The 20,293-nt window shown below is 43.4% G+C and overlaps 1 protein-coding gene across 2 annotated transcripts; it reads left to right on the forward strand.

Annotated features, from left to right (window-relative positions):
- The first annotated feature begins 4,332 nt into the window (after positions 1 to 4,332).
- Positions 4,333 to 19,073, forward strand: Rit1 (Ras like without CAAX 1). Of its 2 annotated transcripts, none has more exons than XM_008853948.3 (6): positions 4,333 to 4,469; positions 4,797 to 4,928; positions 5,084 to 5,140; positions 13,895 to 13,968; positions 14,173 to 14,364; positions 16,691 to 19,073. In XM_008853948.3, the coding sequence occupies exons 2-6, from the start codon at positions 4,823 to 4,825 to the stop codon at positions 16,919 to 16,921; spliced, it is 660 nt and encodes a 219-aa protein (XP_008852170.1). In that variant the 5' UTR covers positions 4,333 to 4,469; positions 4,797 to 4,822; the 3' UTR covers positions 16,922 to 19,073. The 2 variants fall into 2 exon arrangements, with proteins under 2 accessions (XP_008852170.1, XP_008852179.1); XM_008853957.3 differs by having other exon boundaries at positions 4,345 to 4,636.
- The last annotated feature ends 1,220 nt before the right edge of the window (positions 19,074 to 20,293 follow it).

Here is a 20,293-nt window from a genome sequence, read left to right on the forward strand (position 1 = left end):
TTTTTGAGACAGGGTCTCCCTGTAGCCCCAGCTGTCCTGGAACTCACTATGTAGACCAGGCTGGCCTTGAATTCACAGAGATCTGCCTCCCAAATGCTGGAATTACAGGTGTGTGCTGCCACCCCCCCCACTATCCCCAGCCTTTTAAAAAAGATTGTGTGTGTATATGGCCATGCATGTGATGTGTGTGGATGTCAAGAGGACAACTTTTGGTAGTTGGTTCTCATTCTATCATTGTTCTGATGATTAAACTCAAGTTTTCAGGCTTTTGTTGGCAAGTGCTCTTACTGCCTGAGCCAGTTGCTGGCACTCCAGTTCTGTGTTTTGTTATTTTATGTGTATGAGTGTATTCCCTCCATGTATGTAAATGCACTCGTGCAATGCCCAAGAAGGTCAGAAGGGGGCATCTGATTCCCTCGAACTGGAGTTACAGACAGTTGTTAGCCACCATGTAGGTTCTGAGAATCAAACCTGGGTCCTCTGCAAGAGCAGCCAGTGGTCTTAACCTCTGAGCCATCTCTAACTCTCCCACCTTACACTTTTTTTGATACAGTGTTTTACTATGTAGCCCATTGTGTTAACAGGCAAGCACCACTGTGCCCAGCCAGAAGGCCATTTGTTTTGGTGTTTTCTAGATACGGTTTCACTATGTAGACCAAGCTGGCCTTAGACTCACAGAGCCTCCTACCTATTTCCCAAGTGCTGGGATTAAAGGCTTGTTCCATTATGCCCGACTACTACCTAACCCTTTTTTAATATCTCGAGACAAGGTCTTAATAAATTGCCCTGGCTGGCCTTGAAGGTATTGGTCTCCTGAGTGAGCTTCTAGAGTAGCCTGGAGGATAGCTTTATATCATATCCAGTTCAGAAAGATGGGGGGGGGGGGCAGGGAGGGGTGAGAGGATCCTGCGGTCTGGAACTTAATATATGGTTTAGGCTGACCTTGATCTTGCAGAGATCTGCCTACCTCTGCTTCCCAAGTGCTGGTGTCAAAGGTGTCTATCACCACCATGCCCAGTCAGATGGTTTTTGATTGATTTATTTTAATATTTTAATTTTATGTGTATTTGTGTATTGCCTGCATGTATGTAAGCGCACCTGTGTCCTGCAGTGCACTACGGAAGAGGCCATTGGGTCCCCTGGAACTGGACAGTTGCTAGCTGCCATGTGGGTGCTAGGATTCAAACTCAGGTCTTCTGCAAGAACAGCCCATGTTCTTAACTGCCAAGCCATCTCTCCGTCCCTATTTATTTATGTTTTGAGACAGGGTCTCCCTGTAGTCCCAGCTGGCCTGGAACTCACTATGTAGACCAGGCTGGCCTCAAACTCAGAGATCTGCCTGCCTCCCCAGCTCTGGGATTAAAGGTATGTGCCACCACACCAGGCTAATGATTTTTTTTTTAATTATGTATGTGTACTTGAGTACAGATGCCCTCAGAGATCAGGAGGTACTGGATTTCCTGGAGCTGGAGTTATAGGTGATTGTGAGCTGCTCTATATAGGTGCTGGGAACTGAACTCCAGTCCTCTGGAAGAGCAGCAGCTGCTCTCAACTGTTGAACCATTCTTCAGCCCTCCAGAAAGACATTCTTGTTTTGTACCTTTGGCTGGCCTTGAACTCAAAAGAGACCTGCCTGTGTCTGCCTCCCCAGTGTTGGGAGTAAAGGTGAGTGCCACCACACCCAGTAGAAAGACATTCTTGAAAAGGAAGTTGTGACCAGCAGGACAACACATACCCAAGCACAACTGAGCAGATGGAAGAACTGGAGTTTGAGGCCATCCTTGGTTATGTGAGACTCTCAAACCAAAAAAGGTATACTTGTACTTGAGGCTGAAGCAGGATTACTGTAGGTTCCAGGACAGCATGAGCTTCACAGGAGGACCCTGTTTTAATCATCCTTTTCCCTTGTCACACACCCCAAAAGAACAGGCAGAGTAGCCCAGGCCAGAAATCTCAGTACTCATATGCTTAGCAGGAAGATGAGAAATGGGAGTCCAGTGCAAACTTCATACCTAGAATCTGCCTCCAACAAAAAATGAGGTAGGTGGCGGAGGTGTGGTGACACATGCCTTTAATCTCAGCACTTGAGAGGCAAAGGCAGGCGAATCTCTGAGAGGCCAGCCTGGTCTACATAGAGTTCAGGCCAGCTGGGGCTACAGGATGACCCTGTCTCAAAAGACAAAATGAGGTAGGTGAAGTTGCAAGATTCATTCAGAAAGTTTCAATGTAAAGTTGTTCGACTATGGTACTGCATAGAGTGAATGAAGGGGGCTGGAGAGATGGGCAAAAGCACTGGCTGTTCTTGCAGAAGACTTGGATTTGATTACCAGCTCACACGTGGTAGTTAACAACTGTACCTCCAGTTTCAGGGCATCTGACACCCTCTTCTGACCTCTTCAGGCATTGCATGACAGGTGCACTTACATACATATAGGCAATATACTCATATACATAAAATAATAAAATATTAAGAGTGAATGAAAGAAAATAGTATATAGTTGATTTTGAGACAAGGCCTCACTATGTAGCCCTAGCTGACCTGGAACTCATGGAAATCTGCCTGCCTCTACCTCCCTAGTCCTGGGATTAAAAGTATGAGACCAGGTCTCATGCAGCCCAAACTAGTCTGGAACTTGCTATCTTAAGCCAAGGCTGGTCTTGAACTCCTGCCTCTCTAGGTGCTGGAATTCTAGCCATGTGCCACCAAATCTGCCTTGTTGGCTGCATTTAATTCAATACTTTACAAACTCTTCAGTTTTACCTTTACTCTCTAGAGAAAATCACATCTGTTTTAAACAAAACAATTTGTATCTTTAAAAAATTTTTTTATTGTTTTTATGTGTATATTGCCTGCATGTAGGTAAGTGCACCGGTGTCATGCAATGCCAGCAGAGGTTGGAAGAGGCTGTTGGGTCTCCTGGGACTGGAGTTATGGACAGTTGTTAGCTGCCATTTGGGTGCTGGGATTCAAACCTGGGTCTTCTTCAAGAACAACCGCTGAGCCCTCTCTTCAGCCCCAAGTAGCTTATGTTTTTAAAATGCCCACACTAGGTGCTGGAGCGATGGCTCAGCAGTAAAAAGCACTGGCTGCTCTTGCAGAAGAGGGGTTTGAATCCCAGCACCCACATGGTGGCTAACAACTGACCACAACTCCAGTTCCAGGGAAATCCAGTGCTGCCTTCTGATTTCGGGCACTGGACAACATGGGTGCACTTACATACATGCAGGCATAACAACCACTTCTGGAAATTCTCCCAGAGTCAATGATTACAGATTTGCACAGACACTGAACTCCAAGGATACTGCACAGCAGTTCATCACTGATGATATTAAACTCTTTTAAAAATTTTATTTTAGGGGCTGGAGAGATGGCTCAGTGGTTAAGAGAACTGACTGTTCTTGCAGAGAACCCAGGTTCGAGTCCCAGCACCCACATGGCAGCTAACAACTGTCCTTAATTCCAGTCCCAGGGGATCCAACAGCCTCTTCTGACCTCTGCTGGCATTGCACGACACAGGTGCACTTAATGCAGGCAAAACACTAGTACACATAAAAATAATAAAATTTTTTTAAAATTATTTTAGCCGGGTGTGGTGGCGCAGGCCTTTAATCCCAGCACTTGGGAGGCAGAGGCAGAGCGGATCTTTGTGAGTTCGAGGCCAGCCTGGTCTACATAATGAGTTCCAGGACAGCTGGGGCTACAAGGAGACCCTGTCTCAAAAAGACAAAGTAAAATTTATTTTAGAGCAGGGTGTGGTGGCGCAGTCCTTTAGTCCCAGCACTCAAGAGGCAGAGGCAGGCAGATCTCTGTGAGTTCAAGACCAGCCTGGTCTACATAGTGAGTACCAGACCAGCTGGGGCTACAAGACGGCCCTGTCTCAAAAAGCCCAAGAAAAAAAATACACTGGTCTGACTAGAATAACCAAGGTGCTGTAAACATCTGGTCTTGATTTCAGGAGCCCCAGACATTGTGACAGCTCCTTTGTGAAATGAAACGCCTCTGTGAAGCAATCATCTTACCTACACTAATCAAATCTGTATCGGGTGAAGATATGAGAGGTGGGGGTTTGCCCTATCCTCTGTCCGCTATTTCTCATGATACCTGGCCATTTATTCACCAGCAGCAGAGGCCGAAGTTGCTCATCGTTAAGGTGTCTGGCCCTTTCCCAAGTTCGATCAGTTTGCTTTTGCCTAGGGTTGACGTAGCGCCCACGTACTTGCAAACCTCGAGGACAGTACGTGACCAGAGGGCTTTGCGAGTCCTGGAACTAGGCGTGGGGCCAGCAGGGGCGCAGTCCGCCGGGGGCGGGGCGGGGTGGGGCGCGGGGTCAGGGCCCGCCCACCCGCGCCATTTTGCTGGGCCCGGGCGGGGTGCTGGGCAGTGCGGATCGGCTGGGAAGGCGCCACCGGGAATCGGCGCGGCCGGCCCGCCCGCCCGGGACTTACCATTGACGGTTCGGTATCCTGAGGTGGGCAGGGCGCCGAGGGTGACGGGGGGCTCTGTCAGCGCGAAAGGCTTTCCCAGAACCGCCCTCAGATCTCAGCCGGCAAATTCCTCGCCTGGCTCTGTACTGGCTCCGTGCCTCATTCTGAAAAGAAGTCTAAGTCCTTTAGGCTTTTTATTCTGGAAAAAGCAGTAAGTTCGAAAACCTGTGTGTGTCATACGACCCTCCGGGACGTGGGGTTTCTTGGGGTTCTGCAGTGTGCAGGGTAGGCCGCAGTGTCACGGGCAGGAAGGGAGCTCCCTGCGCTTGGCCAAGCTGCCTCCATCCTTCAATGTTTTCTGTCTTCTCTAGGGAACCCAGGACGCCTCGGGAGGACAATGGATTCTGGAGCTCGCCCAGTTGGTGGCAGTGGTAGCGGCCCTGCTTCGCTATCTCGGGAATACAAACTCGTGATGCTGGGTGCCGGTGGTGTGGGCAAGAGTGGTAGGTGACATTTTCCATTTGACAAGATTGAAAAGCACTTAAGGGACCACTACCCAGACCAGATGGGTTACTGACTCTTGTGCAGAGTTGATACTTAAAATGATATATCTAGGTCGCCTTCATGAGAATTTTAACTTTGATTTATTGCTTTGAAGCAATGACCATGCAGTTCATCAGCCACCGATTCCCAGAAGATCATGATCCCACCATTGGTAAGTCAGATCCTCATTTATATTGACGATGCAACCTGTAAAAGTATTCTAGTAGATTTTAAGTTTATTTTGTTGGTTTATTTATTGGCTTTTGGAATCAGGGTCTCCCTGTAGCCCCAGAGGACCTGGAGTGCATTGTGTAGACCTAGTTGGCCTCACAGACATAATCTCATAGACATAACCTCACAGACATAAACCTGCCTCTGCCTCCTGAGTGCTGGAATTAAAGGCATGTGCCACCATGCCCAGTGGATTTTAAGTTTTAAAAATAATATTTAACTATAATTTAAACCTTTTTTTGTATATAATTGAGACTTATTTAGAAACAAGAACAAGGGCTGGAGAGATGGCTCAGCAGTTAAGAGCACTGGTTGTTCTTGCAGAAGACAGAGTTCGAATCCCAGCACCCACATACCATCTCCAGTTCTAGGGGATCTGACACCCTCTTCTGTCCTCCTCAGGTACTGCACGACATGGGTGCACTTAACACACATGCAGGCAATATACTCATACACATAAAATAAAAATTAAAATTAAAAAAAAATGAGAATAAACAATACAGTATTTTTTCTAGAGTTAATTTGTACGTATGCCATCTTTAGTCTCTGGGCTTGGTTGCACATTAATGGGAAAACTTTGTCTTATTTTTTAATGAATGGTAGTGTTGTATTGTCAGATGAAAGGAAAAGTTTAGCCAGGTGTGGTGGTGCAGGTCTGTAACCCCAGAGGCAGGAGGGTCTCTGTGAGATTGACTCTGCCTCAAAAACAATAACCAAATTCCCACAAAAATAAATAAATGAAGGAAAAGTTTAAAGGTCACTTAAAGAAGTCTTTTCTTGCTGTCACTTCTAAGGGTCTGACATGAGACTAGCCCTGTAAGTATGAGTCAGCTGGTTTGAATTTCCAGAAAAGGAAGCAGAAAAACAAGTAGAGCCGGCCTACTGAACTCTTACAACCAAGGCAGATCTTTTGCTTGAAGCCCTCCATTTATTTCCTTATCCTTGCAGTTTGTTACATACTGATGTCTTCTCCTATGTCTTTTGTAGTCTGGGACTCTCAGTTATTGGTAGAGTGCCAGTAATCACTCTTTTTTTTTTCTTTTTTTTTTTTAACTTCTTGGTACTGGGGATTGAAGCCAAGGCCTCAAGCATGCTAGGCAAGGACTCTGTCATATCCCAGACCTGTTTTGTGCTTCTTTTTTTTTTTTTTTTTCCCTGTCTTTTTGAGACAGGGTCTCCCTGTAGCTCCAGTTGGCCTAGAACTCACTATGTAGATCAGGCTGGCCTTAAACTCTCAGAGATCTGCCTGCCTCTGCCTCCCAAGCACTACCACACCTGGCCTGTTTCTTTTTGTTTTTTCTTTTTTTTTCTTTTATGTGTATGCGTGTATTGCCTGCATGTAGATAAGTGCACCCGTGTCATGCAGTGCCCTCAGAGGTCAGAAGAGGCTGTTGGATCCCCTGGGACTGGAGTTACTGACAGTTGTTAGCCACCATGTGGGTGCTGGGATTTGAATCCAGGTCTTCTGCAAGAACAACCAGTGTTCTTAAGCACTGAGCCATCTCTCTAGCCCCTTTTTATTATTTTATTTTATTTTATCTTTTTTTTTTTTTTCTTTGAGACAAGATCTCCCACTAATCTAAGATGGCCTGGAGGACACTGTGAAGCCCATGCTAGTGTCAAGCTCATGACAGTCTTCTCAGCTTAGTCTGGGTTATAGGCATGAGCCACTAGGCCCAGCTCTGTGGTTTGTTTTGTTTTATTTATTAATTGTTATTTTCTACAGATTAAGAACATTATTCATTCCTAAATCATAAGGAAGAAGGATTGATTATTTATTAATTGTTATTTTCTACAGATTAAGAACATTATTCCTAAATCATAAGGAGGCAGGTTTATTTATTAACTGTTATTGTCTACAGATTAAGAACATTATTCATTCCTAAATCATAAGGAAGCAAGTTCGATTCTAAGTGATTATATTGAAGAAAAGTAGGGGGGCTGGAGAGGTGGCTCAGCGATTAAGAACACTGGTTGTTCTTGCAGAAGACCTGAGTTCGAATCCCAGCACCCACATGGCGTAACTCCAGTTCTAGGGGCTCTGACAGCCTCTTCTGTCCTCCGAGGGCATTGCACGACACAGGTGCACTTACCTACATGAGGGAATACACACATACACATAAAATTTTTAAAAATTAAATAAAATACTAAAGAATTTTTTTTAAAAAGAAAAGTAGGGCTGAGGGAGGGCACAAAAGCTCTGCCATTAGCTGGGAATGATGGTGCCCATCTGTAATCCCAGCACTTGAGAAGCAAAGGCAAGAGGAATGTGAATTCACCACCAGTCTGGATTACATAAAGAGTTGTAGGGCCATCTAAGGATGCTTAGTAAGATCCTCTCTTAAAACAAAAACAAAAGCCTACATTCTGTGCATGTGATTATTTTATTTAGTATATGCTTCTGTAGGGTGGGAAAGAATAGAAACAATTTTTTTTTTTTTTTTGTCTTCTTGAGACAGGGTCTCCCTATAGCCCCAGGTGTCTTGAAACTCGCTGTGTATACCAGCCTGGCCTCAAACTCACAAATATCCACCTGCCTCTGCCTCTGAAGTACTGGGATTAAAGGTGTGCGCCACCATGCCTGGCCAGTTCTCTTTTACAAGTTTTTTTCTTTTTCTTATTTATTTTTATTTTATGTGTATAGATGGTTTTTGTGTATGTATGTAAGTGCATCTGTACATGTAATGCCCACAGAAGGTCAGAAGAAGGTGTCAGATCTCCTGGAACTGTAGTTACAGATGGTGGTTAGCCACCAGGTAGATGCTGAGGACTGAACCAAGCTCCTCTGTAAGAGCAGTCAGTGGTCTTAACCACGGAACCATCTCTCCAGCCTCATCCTTCTTTTTCTTTTTAATGAACTATATTGTAGTTTATTTTTGGTGCTAGGGAATCAAGCCCAGGACCTCACAGGCTAAGTACGTGTGATGGTTTGAATGAAAATGTCCCCAATAGACTCCAAGTGTTTGGACATTTTGTCCCCAGATGATGGCGCTGTTTTGGGAGGTTTTGGAAGGTGTGGCTATCCTGGAGGAATAGGCACTGGGGGTGGCTTACAGAGCTCTTAAGCCTTGCCAGATCTCCAGTCGCTCTCTCTTGCTTCCTGTGCCTGCACGATGATGTGAGAGCTTAGCTTCTGCTGCTCCTGTTCCAGCCACCTCCGGCCACCATGCCTCCCTGCCACGATGGATTGTAATTCCCCTGGAACCATAAGCTCAAATAAACTCTTCTATAAATTGCTTAGGTCAGTGTTTCTATCATAGCAACAGAAAAGTGACTAATACAGTATGTATTGTACCACTGAGCTACAGCTCTGCTATATCAGATTTAGAACATTGTTTCAGGGATTCAAACTGTGGTGTGAGGTTCTGGTTGGTAGACCTGCAGGCCTGAGCTTCAGGCTGCCTTCCCATGGTGCCCAATTCGGAGCTCAAACTCAAGTTGTCTTAGCCTTAATGATGTGCTGCTAGAGGGATACTACCTGTGACAGTGGCCGGGAGGGGTTGGCACCTACCCTGTAGCCTGCAGCTGAGTGTCCACCACCAGTGGCCTCCTGCACTGCTGGCCTTTGGGTGTGCTGCTGCACCCACCCAGCTGTTCTGCCTGTGTTTATTGTGGGAGAACTAGCCACACCTAGAGATTGACTGAAAGATGTCTCATCAACTGGGCTGGGAGCCTAGGCTTTGAGAGTTCCTTACTGCAGGCTCTAATGGTCTTTGTCCTGTATGCTCTATGTTGGGACAGTAGATGTGTTCCTTTACCTTTTTTTTTTTTTTCACATCCCTGTACAGGCTTTTAGAACTATCAAAATGGGTAGAATTTTCTTTGATCATATACTGGCTTCTGTTTTCTTGTTCTATCTGATCAATTACACAGAATGTACCTCTGCTTGGTTTACAGGAACCACTGGTAGTTTTTGTTGGTGGTATTTTTAACACAGTAGCCAACTTGGAGTACAGTGAAGTTCACTAGCTCCCACACGGTTTGAGATGTGAGTTGCAAAAACTGCAATAGATACTGGGATGGATCTGTGAGTTTGCCACTGAAGACAGCCAAGTTTGTAAGGAAGGCCATTCTTTTAAAATATATTTTAAAAGCCAGGCGTGTTTGCACATGCCTGTAGTCCCAGCACTTGGGAGGCAGAAGCAGGTGGATCTCTGTGAGTTCAAGGTCAGCCTGGACCACATAGTGAGTTCCAGGACAGCTGGGGCTACAGGGAGACCCTGTTTCAAAAAGACAAAAAAAAAAAATTTAAAAATACACTATGATGTGTGTGGCATTTGTTTTGAACCAATGAAGATACTGAGTGGGTTTTTTTTTTTTTCACTTTTTTGTATTTTCCAAGATTTCTAGTGTAATACATGTAAATGAAGTCAGATGTGATGGCATGTCCCTCTAGTCCTAGCTACTTATTTTCATGTTTGAGGAGCAAGGAGGGAGGGTCTTTGAATAGCTCAGGCTGGTCCTGAACTGATCCTGGTGGCTTTTCCTCCCAAGTCTAGGACTATGTGTAAATACCACCCCAGGTAACTTCTGTCTCTTTAAAGTAATGTAATGTAGCTCTGGTGTGGCACATGTCTGAAATCTTATTTGTTTGAGAGACTGAAGAAAGATGATTGAAAATTTGAAGCTAGCCTGGACAGTTTAAGACCCTTTCTCGAAACTAAAATTTATTTAGGTCTGGGGCAACAGGCCTGTAATAGCCACCTGGGAGGTTGCCACAGGAAGATCACAAATTCAGCAACTGCCTGGTCTACAGACTTGAGTTCAAGGCCAACCTGGCCAACTTAAGGACCTGTCTCAAAACAAGAAGTATTTAATCCCAGCACTCAGGCAGATATCTGTGAAATCAAGATCAGCCTGGTCTACATAGAAAGTTCCAGGTTCCATATCTCAAAAAAAAAAGAGAGAGACTAGAGACTAGCATAGTGGCTCATACTTGCAATCCTAGCACTTGGGAGGCTGAGGCAGGAGGATTGCCACAAGTTAAAGATCAGACTGGGTTACATAATGAGTTTGTGAGTTTCTGGCCAGACTCACCCATGTTGTGAAAGTCCTTCTCAAAACAGAGCAAAACAAGAAAGTAAGAAAGAGCTGGCCAAGTGGCTCAACGCTAGGGCATTTCCCTGTCATGTGAGAGGTCTTAGGCTCAGTCTCAAGCCTAAAAAGAAAAAGTAGTAAAATTAAATTGAATTTGAAAAAAAAGAAAAAAGACTAAGACAGCTTAGTGGTAGGGTTCTTGCATTGCATGCTTAAGGCTCCAGTGTTACAAATAGTAATAATAATAATATGCATTAAAAAATTTCTGGGGCTGGAGAGCTGGCTCAGTGGTTAAGAGCTTATACTGCTCTTAAGGAGTTTGTTTCCTAGCACCCACAACCTACATTGGGTGGCTTATAGCTGTCTATAACTCCAGCTATAAGGGAGACAGTACCCTCTTCTGGACTCCAAGAGTACTTGCACTCACATTTGCAGATAGACACACAATTCAAAATAAATCTTTTTAAAGTTTTTTTTTGTCTTTTTGAGACAGGGTTTCCCTGTAGCCCCAGCTGTCCTAGAACTCACTATGTAGACCAGGCTGGCCTTGGACTCACAAAGATCCACCTGCCTCTGCCTCCCAAGTGCTGGATTAAAGGCGTGTGCTACCACACCCGGCTTAAAGTTTATTTTAATTGAAAGAATTGAAAGAATTATTTAATTGAAATAATTGAAAGAATTATGACATTGTGGACTATGTAGGAAACAGTAAAGAAAATTATGAAAGAAGGCTCAGCAGTGAAGAGTGCTTGCTGCTCTTCCAGAGGGCTGGAGTATGGTTCCCAGCACCCACATTGGGTTGTTCACAACTGCCTATAACTCCAGCTCCAGGGGATCTGACACCTATTCTAGCACATGCATAAAAATCAAATGGATTGCCTTTAATCCCAGCACTCAGGAGGCAGAGGCAGGTGGATCTCTGTGAGTTCGAGGCTGGCCTGGTCTCCATAGCAAATCCAGGCCAGCTAGGGCTACAGGGAGACCCTGTCTCAAAAAGACCAAAAAAAAGGATCTTTAAAAAAAAAAAAAAAAAAAAAGTAGTTAGGTCTGGTGGCACATGCTTTTAGTCCTAGCACTCAGGAGGCCGAGGCAGGTAGATCTCTATGAGTTTGAGGCTAGCCTGGCTTACATGGAGAGCTCCAGGTCAGTGAGAGCTATATCGTGAAGCTCCATCTCAAAAAAAAAAAAAAATGGGGCTGGAGAGATGGCTCAATGGTTAAGAACACTGGTTGTTCTCGAAGAAGACGTGGGTTCAAATCCCAGCACCCACATTGCAGCTAACAGCTGTCGGTAACTCCAGTTACAGGGGATCCGACAGCCTCTTCTGTCCTTCACAGGCATTGTACAACACAGCTCACCTACATGTAAGCAATACACACATACACATAAAATAAAAAAAATAATAATAAAAATAAAATATTAAAAAAAAAAACATCCAGGCACACTGGCCCACACCTTTAGTCCTAGCACTCAGGAGGCAGAAGCAGGTAGATCTCTGTGAATTCAAGGCCAGCCTGGTCTACATAGTGAGTTCCAGGCCAGCTTGGGCTATAGGGAGATTCCATTTCAAAAAGCTGAAAAAATGTAACTGTAGTATATGGTTGCATAAACAGGACTTTGAGACAAGCAGCCCTGGGGTTTAATCTTGGCTCCATCACCAGTTAACTGTCATTTGAAGAAGATACTTAATATTTTAGAAATATACTTTTTTTGTAAAGTGGAACTAATCATAGTTCATTGGATTATTGTGACTATTAGGTGATTTAATATACATAATTATACATAATTATATATTCTATTATAAATTAATATGCTAATTTACATGACTTACATGTAAAAATGTTTTTTTATTTTTTAGTGTGTGCGTGCAGGCATGTATGCCACAGTGCATGTGTGAAAATCAAAAGGAAATTCTGTGGAGTCAGTTCTTCCACCTTTGCATGGGTTCTGGGGGATCAAACTCAGATCAAACATGTTTATCATCTGAGCCATCTTGCTAACCCCTAACCTAATTTTTTTTGACATAGTTTCCCTGTAGTCCCAGCTGGCCTAGAACTCACTATGTAAACCAGTCTGACCTTGAACTCACAGAGATCTGCCCACCTCTGCCTCCCAAGTACTAGTATTAAAGACATGTGTCACCATTCCTAGAGTGGCAGAATATTTTAAAAATAATTCAGAGTCTTTTGTTTGTTTGTTTGGAGACATATGGAGACATAGCCCTAGCTGCGCTGGAACTCACAAAGATCCTCTTGATCTGCCTCCCAAGTATTTAGAATCCTTTTTTCAAAAAAAATTTTTTTTGTTATTTTTGTTTTTATGAGTGTATTGCCTGCATGTATTTAAATGCACCCATGTCTTGCAGTTCACACAGAGGTCAGAAGAGAATGCCAGATCCCCTGGAACTGGGGTTACGAATGGTTGTTAGCTGGAATGGTTATTAGTTGGGTGCTGGGAATCAAACCTGGAACCTCTGCAAGAGCAAACAGTGCTCTTAACCACTGAGCCATCTCTCCAGTCTCTTGGAATCCTTTTATACATTAGAATTCCAGCTTTGAATCAGATGCATGACCAGCTAGATGAACAAAGAGAAACATTCGACCTGTGTATTTTATTGAACTTAGTATGTTTTCTGAGGAAATTTAGGCACATTAAAAAAAACTTGTGGGGGCTGGAGAGACAGCTCAGCAGTTAAGAACACTGGTTGTGCTTGCAGAAGACCTGTGTTTGAATCCCAGCACCCACGTGACAGCTAATAACTGTCTGTAACTCCAGTCCCAGGGGATCCGACAGCCTCTTCTGACCTCCACCGGCATTGTGGGTGCACTTACCTACATGCAGACAATACACACATACACATTAAAAAAAAACAAAGAGCTTGTGGACCCACAAGCTGGATCAGTGAGTAAAGGAATCTGACATATAATCCTGGTGACCTGAGTTTGATCCCCAAAATAAAGGTGAAAGTAAAGAACTGACTCCACAAAGTTGGCCTCCGACCTCCACAGGTTCCCATACACACAATAATGGTAGTTTTAAAAAGTGCTTGGTATCAGCCAGGTGTGGTGGGCATACCTTTAGTCCCAGCACTTGGGAGGCAGAGGCAGGTGGATCTCTTGTGAGATCAAGGCCAGCTGGTCTCAAAAGGACCAAAAAAAGAAAAGAAAAAATTGCTTAGTGAGCTGGGGAGATGGCTCAGTGTTTAAAGTGCTTGCTACACAAGCAGGAGAACCAGACTTCAGATACCCAGAACTGATGTAAATGTGGCTTACCTGTAAATCTAGTCTCTGAAGGCAAAGATGGGATCCCCTGAGCAAGCTGGTTAGTGAGACCAGCTCTGGATTTGATTGAGAGACCTTGGCTCAAAGAGTATCAAATCAAGGAAGATTCCCAGTATCAGCCTTGTACCTCCACACATATGTGCACACACATGCATGTGCACTCTGCCACATACAAGAAGGAGAAAAAGTAAATGAATTTGGGTGGGGGCTGGGAATATACCTCAGTGGTAGAGTGCTTGCCTAACATTTGAGTCCCTGGGTTTCAGGTCCAGCACCCCCCCAAAGAAATTAGATGGAATCAACTTTATTTTAGTTTTATATTCTTTTACTTTTTTACTTTGTGTGTTTTTATAATACACTTTTCTTCCCTGCTGTAGAAGATGCTTATAAGATCCGGATCCGTATTGATGATGAGCCTGCCAATCTGGACATTTTGGATACAGCTGGACAGGTATTAAATCTCAGGATTCTATGAGTAAAGACTTTTTCTCTAGTAAAGCGGGTTTATGCAGAGGATATCACTGGCTTGTCTCTTTTGATTTTCATGCACTCTGACTCAGGATAGCAGGTATGGATATGCTGCTGCTTTAACGTAGCTAGTACGTGTCATTTTCTAAGTTGCATCATTATATCGTGAACCCTTGCTTCCCTCTAGGCGGAGTTTACAGCCATGCGGGATCAGTACATGAGGGCAGGAGAAGGGTTTATCATCTGCTACTCCATCACGGATCGCCGAAGTTTCCATGAAGTTCGGGAGTTTAAACAGCTTATTTATCGAGTTCGACGTACTGATGATACACCTGTGGTTCTTGTGGGAAACAAGTCTGACCTAAAACAGCTAAGACAGGTGAAAAGAGACATGTGTCTGTAATACTATGGATTGTCATTTTTGTTTCTTGGTTTATTCCTTTGCCTTAATATAGAAAATGAAAATATATATTGAAAAAATAGAAATGAAAATTAGGTTCTTCTAGCCTTGGAAATTTCCATATAATTACTAATTTGCTATTATTGTAGGTAAAATCTGGTAGGAATAGGAACTAGTATACAGGACAAAATCCACAGAATTCTAAAACATGGTAAGCTATGTGAGATAACATACCCGTTATCTCAGTACTTAAGAGCCCAAGGCAGGAGGATCACCATGAGTTTGAGGCCAGGTTGGCCTACATAGACCCTGTTTTAATCAATCAGTAAATCAGCAGAAAACATAACATAGAATGCTCATTAAGAATCACAGGCTGTTCATTTCCCAAAAGTTTAGAAATGAAGCTAGGAGGGTGGCTAGTGATGGAGCTCTTGCCTAGCTTACATAAGACCCTGGCTAAGCTTACATAAGACCTAGTACTACAGAGTAAATTTTTAAAATTTAATAAGTGCTAGGGCCAGTGAGATGATTTATCTGGTTAAAGACTATACAAGCCTGGTGACCTAGGTTCAGGGTCCAGAACCCACATAGAGGTAGAGAGAGAGAGAACCAGCTCCACAAAGTTGTCCTTTGACTGCCACAGCTGTGCCATGGTTGCAGGTACTACATGTACATTTGGTACACACTAAATAATAAAACAAAAACTTTGAGTTGGGCGTGGTAGTACGCACGCCTTTAATCCCAGCATTTGGGAGGCAGAGGCAGGTGGATTTCTGTGAGTTTGAGGCCAGCCTGGTCTACAGAGGGAGTTCCAGGCAGCTGGAGCTACAGGGAGACCTGTCTCAAAAAGACCAAAAAAACCCCACTAAAACTTCGAAAATAAATCTGTATACATTGCAATAAGAGAAAGCTAAGACACACTTCATGGCATGATCTGACGGTAATTATGAGCCCAGGAAGAGGAGACTAAGAGAAATTATAAAGCATGTTAGAATAAGTGATACCTGTTAAGTTGGCAGTAATTATGGTTTTTGCTGTTTAGTGGACAGGCTGCAGCATAGGGGAGATGTACACAGTCATGAGTACTAGTCTGAGTAATGAATATAGACCTTTTGGAAGTGCTCAGTTAAGCTACTGTGAAATCTGTTTACAAGATGTTCATGGCCAGGCCACTTATGGTAGTAGAAATGATAATTTCCCTTGTGCTTTTCTCTCTTTCCCTTCCCTTCCCTTCCCTTCCCTTCCCCTCCCTTCCTTCCTTCCTTCCTTCCTTCCTTCCTTCCTTCCTTCCTTCCTTTCTTTCTTTCTTTCTTTCTTTCTTTCTTTCTTTCTTTCTTTCTTTCTTTCTTTCTTCTTTTTTGGTCTTTTTGAGACATGGTCTCTCTGTAGCCCCAGCTGGCCTAGCACTCACTATGTAGACCAGGCTGACCTTGAACTCACAGAGACCTGCCTGCCTCTGCCTCCCAAGTGCTAGAACTAAGCCACCATGCCTGATGTGCTTTTTTTTTCTTAAAAATGAAAGGGATGAAGAAAACTAAGGTTATGATTTGTATCTACATCTTCTTGATACCTGTTCCAGAAGGTTATCTTGAAAGGGCTGGAGAGATAGCTCAGTGGATAAGATGCTGGCTTCGCAATAAAGTGCTTGCAAGAGCATGCTTGTAAGAGGACCTGAGTTCGGTTTCCAGGCACATGTGAAAAAAAAGAAAAAGCCAGATGTACTGGTGTGTCCTTTTAATCTCTGTACTGGAAAGAAGACAGGCAGACTCTGGGCATTTGCTGGCCTCCCTGCTTGGCAAGCTCCAGGCCAGTGAAAGAGAAAAAATAAAGGGAGAGAAAAAAGAAAAGACTGGGTAGACATATAGCTTGAAGCTCTAGGTTCTATGTTTAATAAAACCAGGCATGGTAGTATATATCTGGATCCCAGCACTGGGGAGGTGGAGGCAGAAGGCTTAGAAGTCCAGGGTCATACTTGGCTACACAGTGAGTTTAAGACTGGAGAGAGAGAGAGAGAGAGAGAGAGAGAGAGAGAGAGAGAGAGAAGAGAGAGAGTGAGATCTTGAAATCTTGAAAATAGGTTAGAAATAGAATCAAGTAATTCGAAGTCAGAATACTTAGAAATCATGTAGTGCAATCACCCCACACTGCACAATGGCCTGTATGCTCTGCCACCCCCCCCACCCCCCCACCCCCGCCAAGGTTCCGGAGCTGTTTTCTTGCTAAAGAAGTTCATTCACTCTTCTTGACAGTTGTAATTGTTTCCCACTATACAACTGTAAATTTTCTCATGTTTATACCTTCAAAGGTCTCCAAGGAAGAAGGATTGTCTCTGGCTCGAGAATTCAGTTGCCCCTTTTTTGAGACCTCTGCTGCCTACCGTTACTACATTGATGATGTTTTCCATGCTCTTGTACGGGAGATACGTAAGAAAGAAAAGGAGTTAGTATTGGCCATGGAGAAAAAGTCTAAACCCAAAAGCAGTGTGTGGAAGAGGCTAAAATCACCATTCCGGAAGAAGAAAGATTCAGTAACTTGAAGGGAAGATGTGAAGTGTCTACCTGTGAACTGCAGCCTTAATCAAAGCAGTCCAGTAACGTGCAATAGTGAGCAAGCTGTTTGCTCTTTCTCCTGTAGGATGGTTATTTTAAAGGTAACTGTTGAGGGGATGTGTCTACTAGGAGTTTTCAGTGATACGATGTTTAAAGCCCTCTCTCTTAGTTGATTCTGATTTATTAACCTATCAGAGCACTGTCTGCTCTTTAATTGTCACATTAGAATTTGATCTACCATTGTTTTGGTTATGTTGCTGATATAAACTAATTGATGTAAGTTGTTTATACCCAGGAGAGTATTATGCCATGTGTGTTTGACTTAAGTTTACAGAAGGAGTTTTGTGCTGTACTCCCCACCATCCTTCAACTTCAGCTCCTGGTACTGTCTCTCAGAAGGACTTCAGTCTTGCTTATTCACACTGTACATCCTGGAGACAGAACAGAAATTGAGTAGAGAAACCAGTGCTAAAGAGATTTGTACTAAAGTTTAGCAGGTATCTGTGGAGCTGATTCCTGTTGTAGATTATAGAGTGATGAGATTTAGAGAACTACCGCCATATACTTGCCCAAGAAGACCTTGCTCCTAACATGTGCTTGAGAACTGCACATTGACTCCAAGCACTGGGATGGGAAGAAGAGACGGAAAGTGGTAAGATGGCATGAAGAACTCTCTTCGAATGTAACTTTCCTCTTCTTTTCAGGGCCTTTCTTTGCCTTTGAAGGTTAGCACTTTGGGGAGCCATTGCTAGATCTGGCACCAGTCCTAGATAACTAAATTCTTATTTAAACCCTTGGTTTAACTCCTTTGCTGGACTAGACTTGGTGGCTCATCACTGTAATCCTAGTATTTCCAAGGCAGACAGGAGGAGGCCAGCCTGTCCCCCCAAAACAAAACCCTTTGTCAGGCAGCCATACCACACACCTTGTCCCGGTTTTTCCCCACTGGTGTATATACTGTTTTCTAGTGCTTTCTCTTATTCTCATGCCCTTGGAAGAGCTAGGCATGGCAGGATGGTTTTTAAACCTTCATTTTATCCACGGTATTGTCTAAACAGAAGAGACGTCAGCATTCTGATAAGTTGTGTTCTTCTTACCGTCAGTAGTCAGTAGACTCAGGGCTTAAGAGTCTGTGGTAGTTCTGTTTGATGGCTCAGACTCAAAGCTTTAATATTCACATATGTAAAGTATGTTTGTAATCCGAAGATTTCCTCCAAGTTGTCAAAGTTTAGTCTAAGAGAATGCCGTCAGTGCGTGCTTCCTGTCAGTGCTTGGGAGACTAGTCTCAGGAAGAAACAGCTTTAAATATTAGTGGTGAATTCTCTGTTTAAGGATCAGGTTTATTTTGCTGTCTGAACTTGCTATGTGGGGAGTAATTTAGAAGAGCCAAGCCATGCTTCATGTATGGAATAAGTCACTGAAGCTATGTTTGCATGTACTCTCAACTTTGAGAAGATAAATTTGTGTAGCACTTCCTAAACAGCCACTGTTCAATGTTCTATTTCCTATTGTTTAATTGGAAGCAGGAGGGCAGGCTGTTGTGTTTCCTTTGTCAAGTAATGGTCGAAAGTTTAGATTTAACAAAAAGTGACTGCTGGAACTTTTAAAATTCTGAGTAGTATTCTTTTGAAACTCCTGGTAACTTTTGCTAACAATGTTTATAGTACTCAAGCCATCTAAAAATTAAAGACCCAGCTGGGCGTGGTGGTGCACACCTTTAATCCCAGCACTTGGGAAGCAGAGGCAGGTGGATCTCTGAGTTCGAGGCCAGCCCTGGTCTCCTTAGCGAATCCAGGCCAGCTGGGGCTACAGGGAGACCCTGTCTCAAAAAGACCCCCCCCACCAAAAAAAATTAAAGACCCTAAACTTGAGTCTGTGCAAGACAAAAATCTTATAGAAGCCATAGCACTTTGGAGAAGCAGGAGAGTAGAAAAGAAGTATAGTATAATTCTGTCACAACAATCTTTCACCCACTTAACCAGTGCAAAGACTTTCAAATTTAATGCCTACGCTGTTACTACTAATGACATGGGATTATCATTAGTATCAAGGAAGGAACTGACCGATCTACAGTGTCAAGGCTGTCAAGACAATAGAAAACATTGCCGGGAAGAAGTATAAGACAGAAGGGAATTTGTATTGTCTACAAGAAAAACAACAAATGAGGTTTTTTTAAGGCTATCACTGTCATATATTTGATCCTTGGGTAAACTAGTCCCTTAATTAGTGAGACTTCTATTCATGGTGCTAGATAGTTTCAGGGGTATAAGTTACAGCTCTTCTTAGTAATTGTAAAGTATAGCTAATTTATGAGCTCTAAATAATCAGTATTATCCAATTTGAAGGCATTAAAATTAATTACTGCCTGGAACTTTGAAGAGAGAAAATTCAGGGACAAGTTGAAAGGCACTGGAACTATTTGTGTGGAAATTAGATTAGCACATTGAAGACTGAGAAACTAGTTGTCTGGGAGTACCTGTTTATAGTCATCAGGGGCCATACGTTTTAACTTTGTGAAATATTAGAATGTCCTGTGATACTTGGGAAGAAGTTTTTCACTTATGCACTTGTATATGAAGACAGTTTGTACAACACAATACAAAATTTTTAAATAATTTATTGTTGTTAATTGACTTACAAGTGGTAGAAATGTTTGGAGTTTGAGAAAAAAAGGACATCTTTTTTATTGATTTATTATTAGTGTGTGGGTGAGTGTGTTCCATGAGACATGTGGAGGTCAGATGACAATCTCCAAAGGTCAGTTCTTCTTCTACCATGGCTTCTGGGTATTGAGCTCAGATCCTTAGACTTGCAGCAAGCACTTTCACCTGCTCAGTCATACTGCTGGTACATATTTACCGTTTTTGTTTTGTTTTATTTTGTTTGATCTTTTTGAGATGCCCCAGCTATAGCCCCAGCTGTAGCCTGGAACTCACTATGTAGACCAGTCTGGCTTTGAACACAAGCACAGTGGCCAGCCAGTGTATCCTGCCCTTGACAGAGTCCATGGGGCCTTCATGAGGTCCCTTCCTTGTCAGAGAATCTGGATCCTGACTCCTGGGGAGTCCTTGGCGTCCCAGCCAAGAACCTGGCCTGTGCTTTAGCCAGAACATATCTCTATACCTTTCACCTGAAGTAATCCCACAGTCCAGGGGAGATGGTTCAGTGGGTAAAGACACTTCCTGACAACCTGAGTGTGATCACATGGGCCCACCAGACTACTGAAAATTGTCCTCTGGCTTCCACCTATGTCATGTACCCGGTCCCCACAAAGTAACTAAACAAATGTAATAAAAATATTTTAAAGTCAGCCAGGCATGGTGGCACACACCTTTAGTCCCAGCACTTGGGAGGCAGAG

The sequence above is a fragment of the Nannospalax galili genome, unplaced genomic scaffold, assembly GCF_000622305.1.
Source record: "Nannospalax galili isolate Female #2095 unplaced genomic scaffold, S.galili_v1.0 scaffold591, whole genome shotgun sequence".
In the NCBI taxonomy this organism is placed as follows: Eukaryota; Metazoa; Chordata; class Mammalia; order Rodentia; family Spalacidae; genus Nannospalax; species Nannospalax galili.

Bases quoted from the DNA above. Each gene is read 5' to 3' on its own strand.
- Rit1 (XM_008853948.3), top strand. From the start codon at position 4,823: ATGGATTCTGGAGCTCGCCCAGTTGGTGGCAGTGGTAGCGGCCCTGCT. The intron at 4,929-5,083 runs GTAGGTGACATT...ATTGCTTTGAAG, and splicing joins CGGTGGTGTGGGCAAGAGTG to CAATGACCATGCAGTTCATC. The intron at 13,969-14,172 runs GTATTAAATCTC...GCTTCCCTCTAG, and splicing joins TTTTGGATACAGCTGGACAG to GCGGAGTTTACAGCCATGCG.